At 39.8% G+C, this 14,548-nt stretch overlaps 1 protein-coding gene across 9 annotated transcripts in view; it reads right to left on the bottom strand.

The window, feature by feature from the left end:
- Window positions 1–1,377: 1,377 nt before the first annotated feature.
- LOC6034748 overlaps window positions 1,378–14,548 on the bottom strand; it is a 43,552-nt gene continuing 30,381 nt past the window's right edge. For 7 of the 9 annotated variants that reach the window (XM_038248737.1, XM_038248741.1, XM_038248742.1 and 4 more), the window contains 2 exons: window positions 6,737–11,039; window positions 1,378–1,941 (listed from right to left, as the gene is read on the bottom strand). In XM_038248737.1, coding sequence (XP_038104665.1) covers window positions 1,890–1,941; window positions 6,737–11,039 — 4,355 coding nt within the window. In that variant the 3' untranslated portion in view covers window positions 1,378–1,889. The remainder of the gene's footprint in view (window positions 1,942–6,736; window positions 11,040–14,548) is intronic. The other 2 variants (XM_038248745.1, XM_038248744.1) reach the window with 2 other exon arrangements.

Here is a 14,548-nt window from a genome sequence, read left to right as displayed (position 1 = left end):
CAGTCAAGCCTTTTGTAATTTATTCCTGGTTGCTGTTCTTCCACCACTTCCGTTGTCGTGCCGAAAGTAATCGGAAGATGGTCGCTACCGTAGGGAAAATCTAACGGAGCCCACTCGAAGAGTAAGCTGATGTCCGCTGAGGCAATGGTCAAGTCAATAGCACTTGGTAAACGATTCGCGTCGAACCGTGTGTAGCTGCCATCGTTCAAAACTACAAATCTCGACACATCCAGAGCCGCCAGAAGGTTCGTTCCACGCTGGTTCTGAATGTCTCCGCCCAAGCTGGATTTTTAGCGTTCCAGTCCCCTGCCAGGATGCACGGTTGAGGGTTGAAGAAGTCTTCGAAAGTGTTTTGCGACACGACCGTGTTCGGATGAATATATACCGAAACGATCGTCAGCTTTCCGAGTCGGCAGTGAACTTGACAGGCCACTGCGTCTATTTCCTGCGGGGTTGGGATGTCCAGCGATGTGGGATTTGGGTCGGTTCTAGCAGCTACGAGTACACCCCTGGAGTTGCTTTGATGATCTTTTCGGAATAGATGAAAGCCTGGAATGTCGAAATTTCAGAATTTTCAAACGTCTCCTGGACAGAACTACGGCACGTACGTAGTCCTGCTGGTACATGCCAATGATAGTCTTTGAGAGGTTTGTTGGTCGAAGATTGTCCTCGCCGATAGCTTCCGCAATGACCAAGAACGGACCGGTCGCCTCGTCTGGATACTGTCCCACCCGACGAGTAGTTGACTCCGTCGTAGTTATTCTTCTCGGCTTGCGGTAGCTATTCAATCGGCAATGTGGATGATGGTGCTATTGCTCAAACAGAACTGTCACCATAAAATTGAAAAAATATTTTCAGCGGTGTAATGCGGAAATAAGCCGGGACCGTGGTGTAGGGGTAAGCGTGGTTGCCACTCACCCAGTCGGCCTGGGTTCGATCCCAGAAGGTCCCGGTGGCAAATTTTGTGACGAGATTTGTCTGATCACGCCTTCCGTCGGATGGGGAAGTAAATGTTGGCCCCGGTCTAACCTAGAGGTGTTAGGTCGTTAGCTCAGTCCAGGTGTAGGAGTCGTCTCCCTGGGTCCTGCCTCGGTGGATTCGCTGGTAGGCAGTTGGACTCACAATCCAAAGGTCGTCAATTAGAATCCCGGGGTGGATGGAAGCTAAGGTGTAAAAAGAGGTTTGCAATTGCCTCAACAATCAAGCCTTCGGACACCTAGTTTCGAGTAGGAATCTCGCAATCGAGAACGCCAAGGCAAAGCTGTAGAGCGAATAATTTGATTGAATGCGGAAATGATTTTTTTATATTTAATTATAAAGCTAAATTTAAAAAGAAAAAGTGAGGATTTTTTTCATTCAAATATTTTAAACACGTAATTCATAGTACACTTCTAACTTTATTTTCATGTTTTTACAAATTATTACATTCTAAAATCTCGATTCAGATTCGCTAGCTTTAATATTTTTTCCGTGCAATTTTTTAAAACGTTAAAACCTAAATAAATGTACAAAATCCTTTCTGTCTTGTTCATGTCTCTCTCCCTCTCATAAGCTTGACGGTTCCATTCATTGTTTTGCTTTCTTAATTGGAAATTCGATGGAAAATATTTTCACTAAGTAACGTTTTAAAATGCTAGTTTCTAAAGTAAACGGTTCTCCGTCAGTAAACAACACACATGTACATTGATTCCGCTTTTCCACCTTTGTTTCCTCCTTTTCCTCGTATTGCGTGTTGTGTAAAACTCTATTCTGTAGTAATGAATGATTTCGTTGAATGTGCTAACCACTACTTTTTTTGTTTGATTTTATTGTTTCAAATTTGATCGCGATAAAGTTTCAAATCCTTAGAAATTGTAGTAAATACCGCACTCGTCAGTGAATGCTGACGATCATACGTTGGTGGGGTTTCGAGGTATTGATGGGTTTCTGAGACGACTGTTTCTGCAAAAACAAATGTGGTACAAATCATTAGTAACAAGTTAGAATCTCAAAGCTAAAGGCCATATTTTAAACTTTATTTGCTCAAGCGTTACCTGGAATTTATTTGGAAGTGGGGGAAAAGAGGAGCATGGGTCGTTTATTTGGCAGCAATTTTCAGGCATAGATGAAAGCTTTTGTAGGCTACGGAACGGACCGGACTTAAACGGGTTTCACTGGTGTTTTTTATTGAATATTTTATTGATTTGTTTGAAAAAAGAAGATATTAAACTGCTCATTATTTTAGGAGAAGCACTAGTAAGATTTGATAAGTTTTTGGCAGAAACATTTGTTATCACAATATAGATGGACTATTGAGTTGTTCAAAATTTCTTTTCGCCGTCTATTATAGGGCTAAATTTTCTTAAATTCCAAATATAAGCTCGATTGGACGGATACTCGGGTATTTTTGATCAAAACTTTTACAATTTCGTGTTAGTTGACAGAAAATATATTATGTTATATTTACAACAGATAAACACGACGAGTGCTGAAAAAGTCGAGTTTTGCATCGAGTTTTATACAATTTTTTTTTTCCAATTCCGAAAACACCCTTGGACAGGGTTTTAAGTGAAAGAAACGTGTTTATTTTCCATGCGTATAATCTATTCAACGACTGTTCCAAATGGTTGAATCGAAAATTGTTTTTTTTTCAGCAACACATTTTTGGGTCCCTTTTAGGGTCCTAAATAACCTCCCAAAATTTCAGTTGTTCAGGACATCCAGGGCAATACTTCTACGGTATTAGTTTCATATGATAATAAAACATGAAATATGTTAATTCAAAAATGTGAAAATACTAGCTTCCCCATAGTAATTTCCATATAAATTTCATTCGCTTTGCGCCAATCGTGGGCTTAACCAATCGCTTCCAAATTTTGGGAGGTTGTTTGGGACTCTAAAAGGGACCCGAAAAATGTGTTGCTGACTGGATTTTTATCATTTTTAATTTTACCATATCAACTAGACTGCCGCTCTAATCAAGGAGCGGCCGTGGCTGACTGGTTACGGTGTTCGCTTTGTAAGCGAATGGTCCTGGGTTCGATTCCCATCTGCTCCCAACGAGAAAGTATAGGAAATATAAATCTTTAAACTCTGAACATGAACGAAAAATCAAAGTCGCTCCAGTCGGGGTTCGATCCCCCGTCCTTTGGATTGGTAACACTAGCGTGCCCAGGGTGGGGCAACATGGGGCAGTTGCCCCACCATCCTCGGAAATGTGTTCTAAAATTGGGCAGGGGGTGTCCATAAACGACGAAATTTTCAAAACTCTAATATTTTTGCCCCACCTTCCTTGAGGACCTGGGCACGCTAGTGATTGGTAAGCAAAAATGCTAATCACTTGGCCATCGCGACTTAGTAGGCTATGACTGGAATTAGGAATACTGTTACTGTTACTATATACGCGCTGGGTCCTTGTCCATTTGACAAGGGTTCGGAAGTTCTAAATAACGTTTGAATCCGATTGATGCAAACGTTCTTCAGGGCGGGGCTTGTCGACTCAAGCTGAGGGACCTCGCGCTCGGCTAGCCAGCGTAGAAATGGGTCACCGAAGCTCGGCAGAGCTAACACCATCCAAATGCCTATGCGAGTTATTTGCATGTATAGAATGTAGATCTAAAAATAAAATACATGGAAACAACTCAATTTATAAGAAGCGACCGCGTGGTCCCGTTTGGTTGGTTGCACACACACACACACACACACACATAACTAGACTGCCGCTCTAATCGTGTCCGTCCCATATGTAAAAACAGCAAGCCAAGAAAAACGCGTGTCAAAGTTGTCCCGCCCATAAGGCTACGTGTTAGAATTTCACGAAAAAGTGGATTTTCTCGGGATTTCTAGAACAAAGTACTACATTTTATTGGTTTTTCTGATAGTTTACATGATTTTGAACCAAACTGCATTATTACCTCAATATTGACGAAATTACATATGGGACGGACTAGCTTCGAGCGAGTTGTGGAGTTGTGGAGTTGTGGCGCTATAACCACGGCAAATAGTGTCTAGGGCATTCGTAGAAATACAATGTCCCATCCCAGAGGGTCTCGGAGTACCAAACCTTCTTAGCATGGTGCTCCCAACGAATACAACCAAAATCTCGGAGCGTATGGTGGTGTGTCCCCAAGCTTCTTCCTCCCCTGTCGATTCAGAATTGTGTTGTTGTTCGAACACTCAATGCTCAAACTCAACCCAATTACTAGTCATCTCTGCGATACGGCTTTACGCAGTAAGCCTGACCGCTTTAACGCTTGTGATGTTTCAATGCATTCGAATGCAATGGCGCACTAGAAATGTTAATAAATGACTAGAAGAGTGCTAGGCGTCATCTAACCTAAGGCACTCTCCAGGATCCCTTCAAAAGATTGGCTGCGCTAGGGTCTGATTAGATTAGATAACTAGATTCCACCCTACTGTTCCAACCTAGTAGTCATTGATTATCGCAATAATGTTTTTGCAATTCCGTCGTGAAACTACCGTAAAACGGGGTGACTTTGATAGCCGGGGTGACTTTGATAGGTTTGCGATTTTTCCGCAAAATGAAAAGTACAATTAAAATATGTAAGGAATGGTTCAGAAACATACTGACCGTGGTAGAGAAGTGTTCAAAGTACCTCAAGAAGAACTTTTCATAAATTTTTGAAAGGTTTATAAAGTTAGTTAACTATAGTTAAGAGAATGTTGATGGAAGTCATTATTTTAAACTTCTCAAAGTGTCATGATTTTCTCAATGATCATGATTTTTAATCGGAAAATGAAATGCATTTTCGGATTCTTTGGACAATTTTCCACTAGGAGAAGGTTTAATAAGTTTGTAAATAATAAATATTATCTGTTATTGAAACACAGTTTAAAAAAAACTTCAAATTTATAGGCATTTTTAGTTGAACAAATTTCATGTAAAATGTGAAAACTTGTGATTCGTGCTTCGAATTCAGTATAAAATGCAATATAAATCGATAATTTTATCAACAAAACTAGTTTTAACAAATTTCAGGCAAAATTCCGACTTTTTAACAAGTTTACCTAAAATTTATATGTATTTAGTTAAAAAGCTTGTAAACTTAGTTAACTTAACATAAACATTGTTTTTATTCTTGCAAACTATATCAGCTACTTTAGTAATGGTACATTTAACGTACAAATAAAGTTTGAACATCTTAAATATGATTTTAACAAGAAAAACTATGACTATCAAAGTCACCCCGGAATTAAAACTAAGAATTTTTAACGTAACTATTTTTCTAAACACAATTGAAAAAACTTTTTTTCCAAAATTGTGCATGGACTTTGTGTGGCCTACCCCAGTACATGTTTTGAAAATAATAATCTTGAGAAAAACCTTACCTGTTGAAAAATATTCTAAAAACAAATTGAAATCCTATCAAAGTCACCCCGGTTTACGGTACTTACTTTTCCTGTCATTCTCATACTACGAAACAGCCTTCTCTACCAAAAATAAAAGGATCGAATAGTAACATCTTTCTAAACAAAAGCTGAAAAGTTCTACTTTCAGCACTGAAATGGATGCTGAAAAGTTGAACTTTTCAGCACTTGTTTCGAAAAGTTATACTTTTCAACAATTTTTCGATTCCAATCGATTCATTGACTAAATCCATGGACATTTGACTTACAATTAAATTCAAAGGATGTTTTTCGGAATTGCAAAAAAAGTTGTATGGAACTCGTTGCAAAACTTGATTTTTTATCACTTGTCGAACTCGGTGAACCTCGTTGGATACGTCGTACGACTCGTGCTGAAAAATCCTCTTTTTGCTACTTGTTGCACAAACTACTTATTCCCTGTCACAAGTCTTAATTTCAGGTCTGAAAAAAGGATTGAAAAGTGAGGCGTCGATTTTTACGTTCTAAAAACAAAACCGCAATGGCGACGCCAGTAAATCTAGTTAACTTTCCCGCACTCTAGCTTTTTTGTTTTGAGAACGACAGGAAAAGAAAGGGCCTATCTACAATCACTTTACTTAGAAAATGGCACTTAGCTTAGCAATTTGAATCAATGGAAATGAATCTGATCTCCTACAATGGAAAAGTAATCAAATTAGAAACTTGACTGCTTTGGTAAATTTCAAAATCTACGGAAGTTTGACGTTTCCATATCAAAGGTGTTTTCTAAGAGTATTGTACAAGACGGCTGTAAGTTGCGTACTTTTGTAAGTGATATATCTATTTGACTTTACTTATTTATTCTAAGTAAAGCTAAGTGATTGTAGATAAGTAGATTCACGACGGAATTGCAAAAATAATTATAAAATACTTTCTAGCACCAGCCCTTGAGACGAGAAATGTTTGATCGCACCGTTCCGTTGGAGTGGGAAATCAATATCGGTCCCGGCCTAAGTGTTAAGTTAGGTTGTTAGGTCTTTCCAGGTGTGGAAGTCGTCGTCCTGGACAAAAAAGTACCAGACTAAAGCCTGCTCCGATGGAATAACTGGTCGGCGGATGGACTCGCCATCCAAAGATCATTGATTCGAGACCGAGATGGTTATTAGTATTAACTGATGATGATGGCCCTCCACTAACCCTTTATTATTAGAAGCTTTCGGACGCCTAGGACCGAATATGAATCTTTCAATAGCGACCGCCAAGACCTGTGGGTTGTAGTGCGAATGGTTTCGTTTTTCTCAAAACATCGACTTTAAAAAAAAAAATATGAGCAGAGAGACAGGACGGGGATTGGTTATAGAAGGACGGGCAGAGAGCGTTACGATTACACGAATTTGCGCATGATATTTACCTGGTCATCGATGTGCTATCATATCCACCATAACGCGAATCTCTTGCTGCTGAAGAGGACGAGTTTAGCATCGAAATGCTTCGGTTGTCGTACGGGCGGATCTTACGCAGCCCACTGGCACCTTCCGATGAGGTCGATGCATCAGTCACGGTAGAATCACGCCGGTGGTACTCCTTTGCCACCGATGGTGCTGTGGCAGAAGAATCTAGTGCTATTGATGAAGAGGATGAAGCAAGATTAGCGGCTGTGGCTGTGTTGCTGGTGTTGAATGATGAACGCCGTCTCGGATTGTATGCAGCGTAATACGGTGGTGACGAGGTTTCGAAATACGTATTTTTAAAGGTGGTGGATTTACCGACAGTGTTATAGTTAATGTTATCGGAAGAATCGTTACTGGTGGAGTAGTGTGGGTAGTGATGATGATGGTAGTAGTCACTGTTGCCTGCTTTTGTGGACTTTGAATGGTCATCTGTTGTTGTACCCGTGTACTTGGTTTTGCTGGCACTTGATGTCCTAGCGATCGGTAGTCGGTAGGAGTAATCGTAGGCATTCTTGGAACGATCAACACTTGCCAGAGCGCCCGCTACCGAAGTAGATGAAGACTTACCGTACTCTTTCAACTGAGTGGACGACGGTCCACCTCTGGAAAGAGATGACTCGCGGTAGCAATCCTTCGAAGAACCGGATCCCATGAGGGTGCTAACACGACTCTTTGACTTGTTGTCGTTAAATCGGGAGTAGAAACTTTTTCTACGTATCCGTTCGATTACACTTTCGGAATCATTATCTACCGGAGAGACAGAGTTCATATAGGTTAGCCTGGAGAGTCGCGACACGGAAGGCGAAGCGCTAAGCATGTTGTTGTGATCATCGGAGCAGATTGACCAATTGTCAAAGTAAAGCTCGTGCTCTTCGGATGGAGACATGAATGTGCTGGACGAGTTGCAATCGTCGTACGGGCTACTTCTAGAACCAGAAGAGTAATTCGTGATGCTATCGTACGAAGGTGTAAGCATGTTTATGTAGTTGTTGTTGTTTTTGTTGTGACTGGTAATGCTAGTAGATGTACCATTCATTGAGCTCATTTCACTGGGCATTGGAGGAGGGTAACTGTAGTTGTTATTATTGGTTCGAACTTTTCGACCGTCTTGAAGCTTGCTAAAGTCCAGGGTCAAAGCTCTGCGGTTAGTTTTGACGCGATCGGTCTCGTCCAACGAGAGGTTTCGAGCATCGCATAGTGTAAAGGAATGCTTCCTAGTGTTTTCATGATTAGAATCTTCCTTATTGCAGTCAGGACAGCTATACTTTACGGGAATATTCGTTGTTGCGTTTCCACCGTTTAGTTTGTCTGATTTTGGAATACTCGACTTACTCGGCTGTTGCTGCTCCGTCATGGTCAGCACGGTGTCACTCCTCGTTCCATTGTACGGTTTGCGTAATTTGCTCACAAAGTTTGCGGACTTTGGCCGTTCCTTCTGCTGCTCTTCGTCCTGTACCAGCTTGTTGGTGCGTTCGATGATGACAGATTCCAGCGCATTCAATGTTGCAGCTGTGTCCATAGTGTTGATATGACTAGATGACTTTGTATTAAGAACTTTATTATTTTTGGTATCCTTTTCAATCTTTTTGAAGAATCCTAGTACCTTTGTAACGCCATATTTATTAAATGTTCCGGGCATCTCTTCAACGCTTACAGCTCGCTTTATCAGGTTAGACTCCGTTAGAGGCGGTGCCCTCGGTACTGACAATTCCCTCAAGTTTCGTATTACTTTGTCGATCTTAGACTCGCGGTTGCTAGTGCCAGCTTCATCCTTGGCAGCTACTTCAACTGGTACGTTTGCAGCAGCGTTCGTTGCACCTGGACTTTTCTTTTTCTCCTTCTTCGTCACTTCGACTTGACTGGCGCTTTCCCCAACTTCCTCTTGCGTTTTGTTATCTGCAGCTGCAATCTTTTTGGCCTCTTTATTGCTTTTGTTCGTTTCGCGGAACTTTTCAAACTTTTGTCCAATACTAGCTAAAAAGCCTTGCTTTAGTTTCTTTTCCGGTGACTTTGATTTATCCTTGACCGTTTTTTCGCTGAGAGTTGGTGAAACTATTGTCACACTTTTCTCTTTAGGCTCTTTAACCTCGACGATGGTCGTGGCTTTATTTTCCTCACTGCTGCTCTTTGTGGATGTATCACTTTTAGTAGATTTCTTCACAATGCGAATAACCTTACGAACTTTTTTAGTTGATCCTTCAGGTGTGATCGCTGCTGTTTGACCATCTGCTGCCACTTTGTTGGAAGTTTTCACTGCAATTGCAGTTGTTGGTGGAGTTGGCTCTTTCACTACTGAACTGTTGTCCAATTTTTGTTCTTCGTTGATTATGTTTTTCAACAGTTTAATTTCTTTGGGAGGGGTTAGTTTCGAACTCGGAAAGCTTTTCGGTCTGGCAATTTTACTTGTCGGCGTTGCTGCTGTAGTTGTTGATTGTGATGAATCCGCACCGAGAGAAGCTTTTACTTCAGCTGGTGTAGCAGGTTGATCCGTTGGCGGCTTTTCGACCTTTACATTTTCCGGATCTTTGCAAGGGTACGATTTAGGGCGGATAAGTTTGGACTCTCTTTTGATAGTTTTAATTTTCTCGCTTTTATCATCGTTGGGAGTGTCAGCGGGGATTGTCTCTACGATTGGAACATCCGTAGCTGGTTTGATTACTTTTTTCACCTTCTTTACGGTCACTGTGATAGGGTTCCCGTCAGCATCCAGTTTTGGCTTTGGTTTAACTTTTTTTACTTTGACCACCTTAGTCGTAATAGGTTCTGTTAATGGATCATCTAGCAGAGGGTCATCCTGCTGTTTGGCATTCATCGTGCATTCAATACAATTTTCGTACGAATTTCTTTTAGTATTTGTTTCCAACGCTGTATCTGCGATAATAAGTTCTTTACTTTTACTCTTGGTTGGCATCGATTTTTGTCGTATCGTCAAGTTTTGCAGTTCATCTAAAATTTTGTCTGTGAATGAGTCGGTCTTATTCATTATGGCGACGCTCGAATCTACGATGTCTCGAGGTTTTGAGATACTTCGACGATTCCGTGAATCTCGAGCATCTCGTAACAATTCCAGCGTTTCGTTAGTCCTGTTGTCATCGCCGATGTTTTCTTTGCGATATTTTTCCATAAAGTAACTCAACCGATCGGAGCTTTTTTCAATATTACAGTCCGAATTGTGATGTCGATCGACGCTTTTCTCGCGACTTTTCTCTCGTATTTCACGCAAGACTTTTTGAGTTTCCTGCTCCTTCTTGGCCTTGTCCTGCTCGTTCGGATCGGTCGGTGGATCAAAAAAATCTGGACGCAAAAATCTGGAAATACGACGCGTGGTTGAGCGTTGGCTCGAGTAACCGGACGAGGAAGAGTTTGGAGGTGGTGAGATGCAGCCAATCGGTGGTCTACTGTAACCTTCCCCAGCTGGACTTAGACAGGAAGTTCGTGAACTGTCGTAATAACTGGCTCTTTTGTCGAAATCCAAAGATTTGCTTTGATCTTGTTCGGGAATGTCGTTGTACGGGTTTATCGAATATGGAGTGTACTTTTCGTACGTTCGGAACCGCTCATGATTCTCGTTAGTATATGGAAAACGAGAAGATGAAGTTCCGTAGTCGTCGTTGAATGTGGGTGGAGGGAGGGGTGGAGGAGATGTGACGTCCCTCGAGTTACTTGAGCTTCGTGAGTTTCGTTCTGATTTACTGTTGCTGAATCGCTTTTGCGAGTACAACTCATTCGTCGGAGTGACGCTATCACGTGATTCGGATGGCTGATAGCTTTCAGAAGTATCCACTGTAGTAGCACGACTGGCACTGCTACTCAGACTTCGCTTGTAAAGTCGGTTGGCTGCGTTATTTCCATTTTGCATTGAAAGTGTTCTTGAGAGTTTTTTTGCTTGCTGGGGCGGAAGCTGGGCGAGCAACTGATCCTGCAAATGTTGAGACAGAGCAGGAGTAATACTCGAGAGGGCTTCCAAATCCTTCTTGGACAAACGTAGCTGCGATAGGTCGAGATCACCCAAGTCTAACACTTGATCGCTACCTTCATGAAGCAGATCTAACGACTTCTGTTCTAAGTTTAGACAGTTATTGTTAAGTACATTGTTTTTGCTATTGCTAACATTCTCAAAACTTGACTGATATGTATCAGATCTACTACTATTGCTGTTGAAATTTCGACTAGATATTGTGCTTGTTTGATTAATGTTGTTGAACTTGCTATGAGATACGCCAATATTATTGTTATTATTGTTTGGTGATTTGTATTTAGTTCCTGGAAGAAATCAGAAAGAAAGGGAAGAGAAAAGAGAAGAACAAATAGTATTGACAGGCCAGACAAAGACAATGCTTAAATTCGAAAGTCGAATGTTGAACAAAACAAAAGATAAATATCTCAAACATTGCATTTCATTGACGACTACTGAACTTGTGTTTGAATACTTGTTCTAATCTTCGAGTGTTGTGTCACACATTTAAGGATATATTTATTAGTGGAGAACAGATTAGATGGGTATAAAAGATATTAAAAAAAACACTTTCGACTTACCTTTACAAGTAATTCAAAGAGCCTCTTTTTCGGTTACCAATTTACTAGCAGAGTACTTTATACAAGATATTAAACACATGTTTGCCTTCTTCGCTGAGGAAATGAATTCGAAACATGATTAGGGCGATGCAAATATTTTTCAAAGTTTTTGTCCCTCGGCTCTGCCGGGGTCGAGAGGGAGGGGCAAAAAAAAAATAAAAATATAAAAACTGAAATAACAAGCCATTGTTCCGACAAAGGAAAAAGTGTTTTAAAATGCATTTTACACTAGTTCAGTTGTTTTGCAATCATTTCAATAAGCAAGAGATTCGACGAAAAAAAATTAGTTTTTACGAAAAAAAACTTACGCATCGAAAATTTTCAAAAAATCTATAGATTTTTAAATCAACCCAAACATACTAAAAATGATTCTAAACGCAGGGAAATGCATTTTGAATTGATTTCAGCTGATAGGTAGTACTTGAATTTCCATTGAAATATTGAAGTTTTTTGAAAAAAAAATTTTTTTTGCTCCCTGATTTTTCGGGCCAACTTTGAAGGAAGGGGGAGACAAAAACTTTCAATAAAATTTGTTAAAATTTGGTTCCTGTTGTTCCAGCTCCGTGTGCAATAAGTGTCCTTACTGAACCAACGTCATTCAAGTACCGCTGGATGTGTACGAGAATTTCCCTCAACATTTCCAACCGGTTCAAACAATTCTGGAGTTTTTTTTGAAAAAGTCCAATAAACCAAATTTCAATTTTTTGCTTTTTGGGTGTTTTTGAAACTGCCTTGAGTCAGGAGTATTAAAAAACACCCAAAAAGCAAAAACTGAAAATTTGGTTTAGTGGACCTTTTCAAAAAAAAAAAAAAACTCCAGAATTGCTTTCTGATTGAGTGTGTTGAGTGATGGCCATCGTCCGAATACTTCTAAGGTCAAGCCGGTGGTTGTGTCGTGTGTTGCAAGAATTCGGCTACCAGATCGCAAGTTCCATCAAGTTTGAGACGTTTGCAAAATGTCCTAAACCATGGATCACTAATTTGTTGAGACCTTTCCTATTTTTATACATATTTTTTCATCTACTCATTCAGACATTTCACTAAAGTCAACCTACGCCAACCTTATTATATACGTGGTAGGGTGTTCCCTTAGTCGTTCGCTGTGAGTTGTGGATTGCTTACTTCTCTAATGAAGGTTCGACTGAGGGGGCATGCTTATTATTTTCTCGTCGCTCCATACCCTCAGTGACGTGATGGGGACAAGGGCGTCTATGCAAAGTGTCCCTAAACCCGCTACAAAATTCCGGTGCTTGGGGAGGGATAAGGGGAACCATTTTAGCATAAAAATTCGTGCAAACAAAAATTATGCACGTGGGTGTACAGATTACGGAGTAAAAGATGATCGAATTGTTCACCTAGCGCTCACATGTGTTTCGGGACCAAGTTGCCTGCGGGTATGGGGATCATACATACATACATACATTTCAGGGCATGATCCCCTAGGTGTACTGAGCCCGAATTTCAAATATGGGTTTGATCGGTTACGAATTTTAAGTGGGATTAACCCGTAAAATCTATGCGTTTTGGTTTTGCCAGTTTGAGCTCCTCGACGATTTTTGCATTTTTTCAAAAACCTCATGAGCTCATGGTCCGTGTTCCAGAGAACAACTTTGCCGAAGAGTGCGAAAAGATTCGTCCACTATTTAAAATGTTACAGAATTTATAATAACACCGCTGAAAACATCAACTTTTTCTTCACTCTCTTCTGGCAGCACCTTCAGCTTGCTCGGTTGCGTGAGCGTCGCGACGCCTGCCTCAATCTTTTCTACAGGAGCAGCAAGTGCTGCCAGAAGAGAATGAAAAAAAGTGGAACACGGAACATGAGCTCATGAGGTTTTTGAAAAATGCAAAACATGTTTAGGGCCTCGAAACTGGCAAATACCAAAACGCACCGATTTTACGGGTTAATCCCACTTAAAATTCAAATTCAAAACGTCAGGTCCTATAGCAACCAATCAAGCTCATATTTGGGATTCGGACTGAGTTTACCTAGGCGATCATGCCCTGAAATGCCCGCAAAATTGACCCGTTTTGTTACATCCTAATGTATATGCTATTTAGCTACTTGAATCAATCAATTTTGTTTTGTATAGAAAAATAATTCATTACATTGGTCTTCAACATACTTAGTTATTTTTTTGCGCTGAAAATCATATTGGAATGAAAATTCTTCAATACATTACAGTCCAACCATTTCGTCAATTTATCAAATCTTCTATAGCTTAGTGGTGGAGACTTGGAATAAGAATCTGAAAGATTTGGGCCTTAATCCAGACGAAGGCAACTTTTTTTATGGCAATCCTGCTAAATGTTATGAATTCACAAGTGATATTTATACAACTTTTTACAGAAGAATTTTGTGAATTTTGAATGAACCACAAATAACTGCAACTTTTAAATATAGAAAAAAAATGTGACATAAAAATTTATTAATGGGACACATACATAACTAGAATCCGTTCGCCATTTGCGTTCAAGTTCTTGTTTTATTTTCCAAATAAAAATGCCATCATAGATGAGTAGCGGTTTGCACACTTCATGTAAATTTATTGTTTTGATTTTCGAAAGAATACTTACCATTGAAGCACTGTTGTTGGTCGCAGCATACGATTCTAGGACAGTAGTACACACAAACAGTAACAATAAAAGTAAAACTTAAACATATTGGTTGTTGAACATTCCGTAAGTGTAATTGCACTTGGTTTTATACAGTTTTGAAAGTGTTCTACTCTTTCTATAGTTTTAATACATTATCATTTCAATATTGTTAGTGGTTATTACTTTGACTTGACCAATTTCAGATATTTTAGACTTTTACATGATTAACTCATAACAACCTCTAGCAATATTTGGAGCAAGAAAAACAATAACACATGCTACTGGTTCTTACAATATCTCATAAGAACAGAAATCTAGCATTGCTCAACTGTGAGTGTTAAAGAAATATAATTAGGTTATCTCATAACGTTGTTTGCATATTAACGGACACGGTGTGATTAGTTTGTAGTTTTCTTTTGGTTTTTGATTTCGTTTGAAATGTATAGTAAGATACATAGTTCGCACGCAGCTTTGATTGTGTATTTGAGAGTTGCAGTGCTTTGCAGTGATTTAGTCACAAAATTATGATTAAATGTATAAAAAAAAACTTTCAAATAAATAAACTTATGCTAAAAGTGATCGAATCTGTTTCTCTTTCT

Source organism: Culex quinquefasciatus, chromosome 1 (assembly GCF_015732765.1).
Source record: "Culex quinquefasciatus strain JHB chromosome 1, VPISU_Cqui_1.0_pri_paternal, whole genome shotgun sequence".
NCBI classification, from domain to species: domain Eukaryota; kingdom Metazoa; phylum Arthropoda; class Insecta; order Diptera; family Culicidae; genus Culex; species Culex quinquefasciatus.
This window is presented reverse-complemented; position numbering and strand designations above follow the sequence as displayed.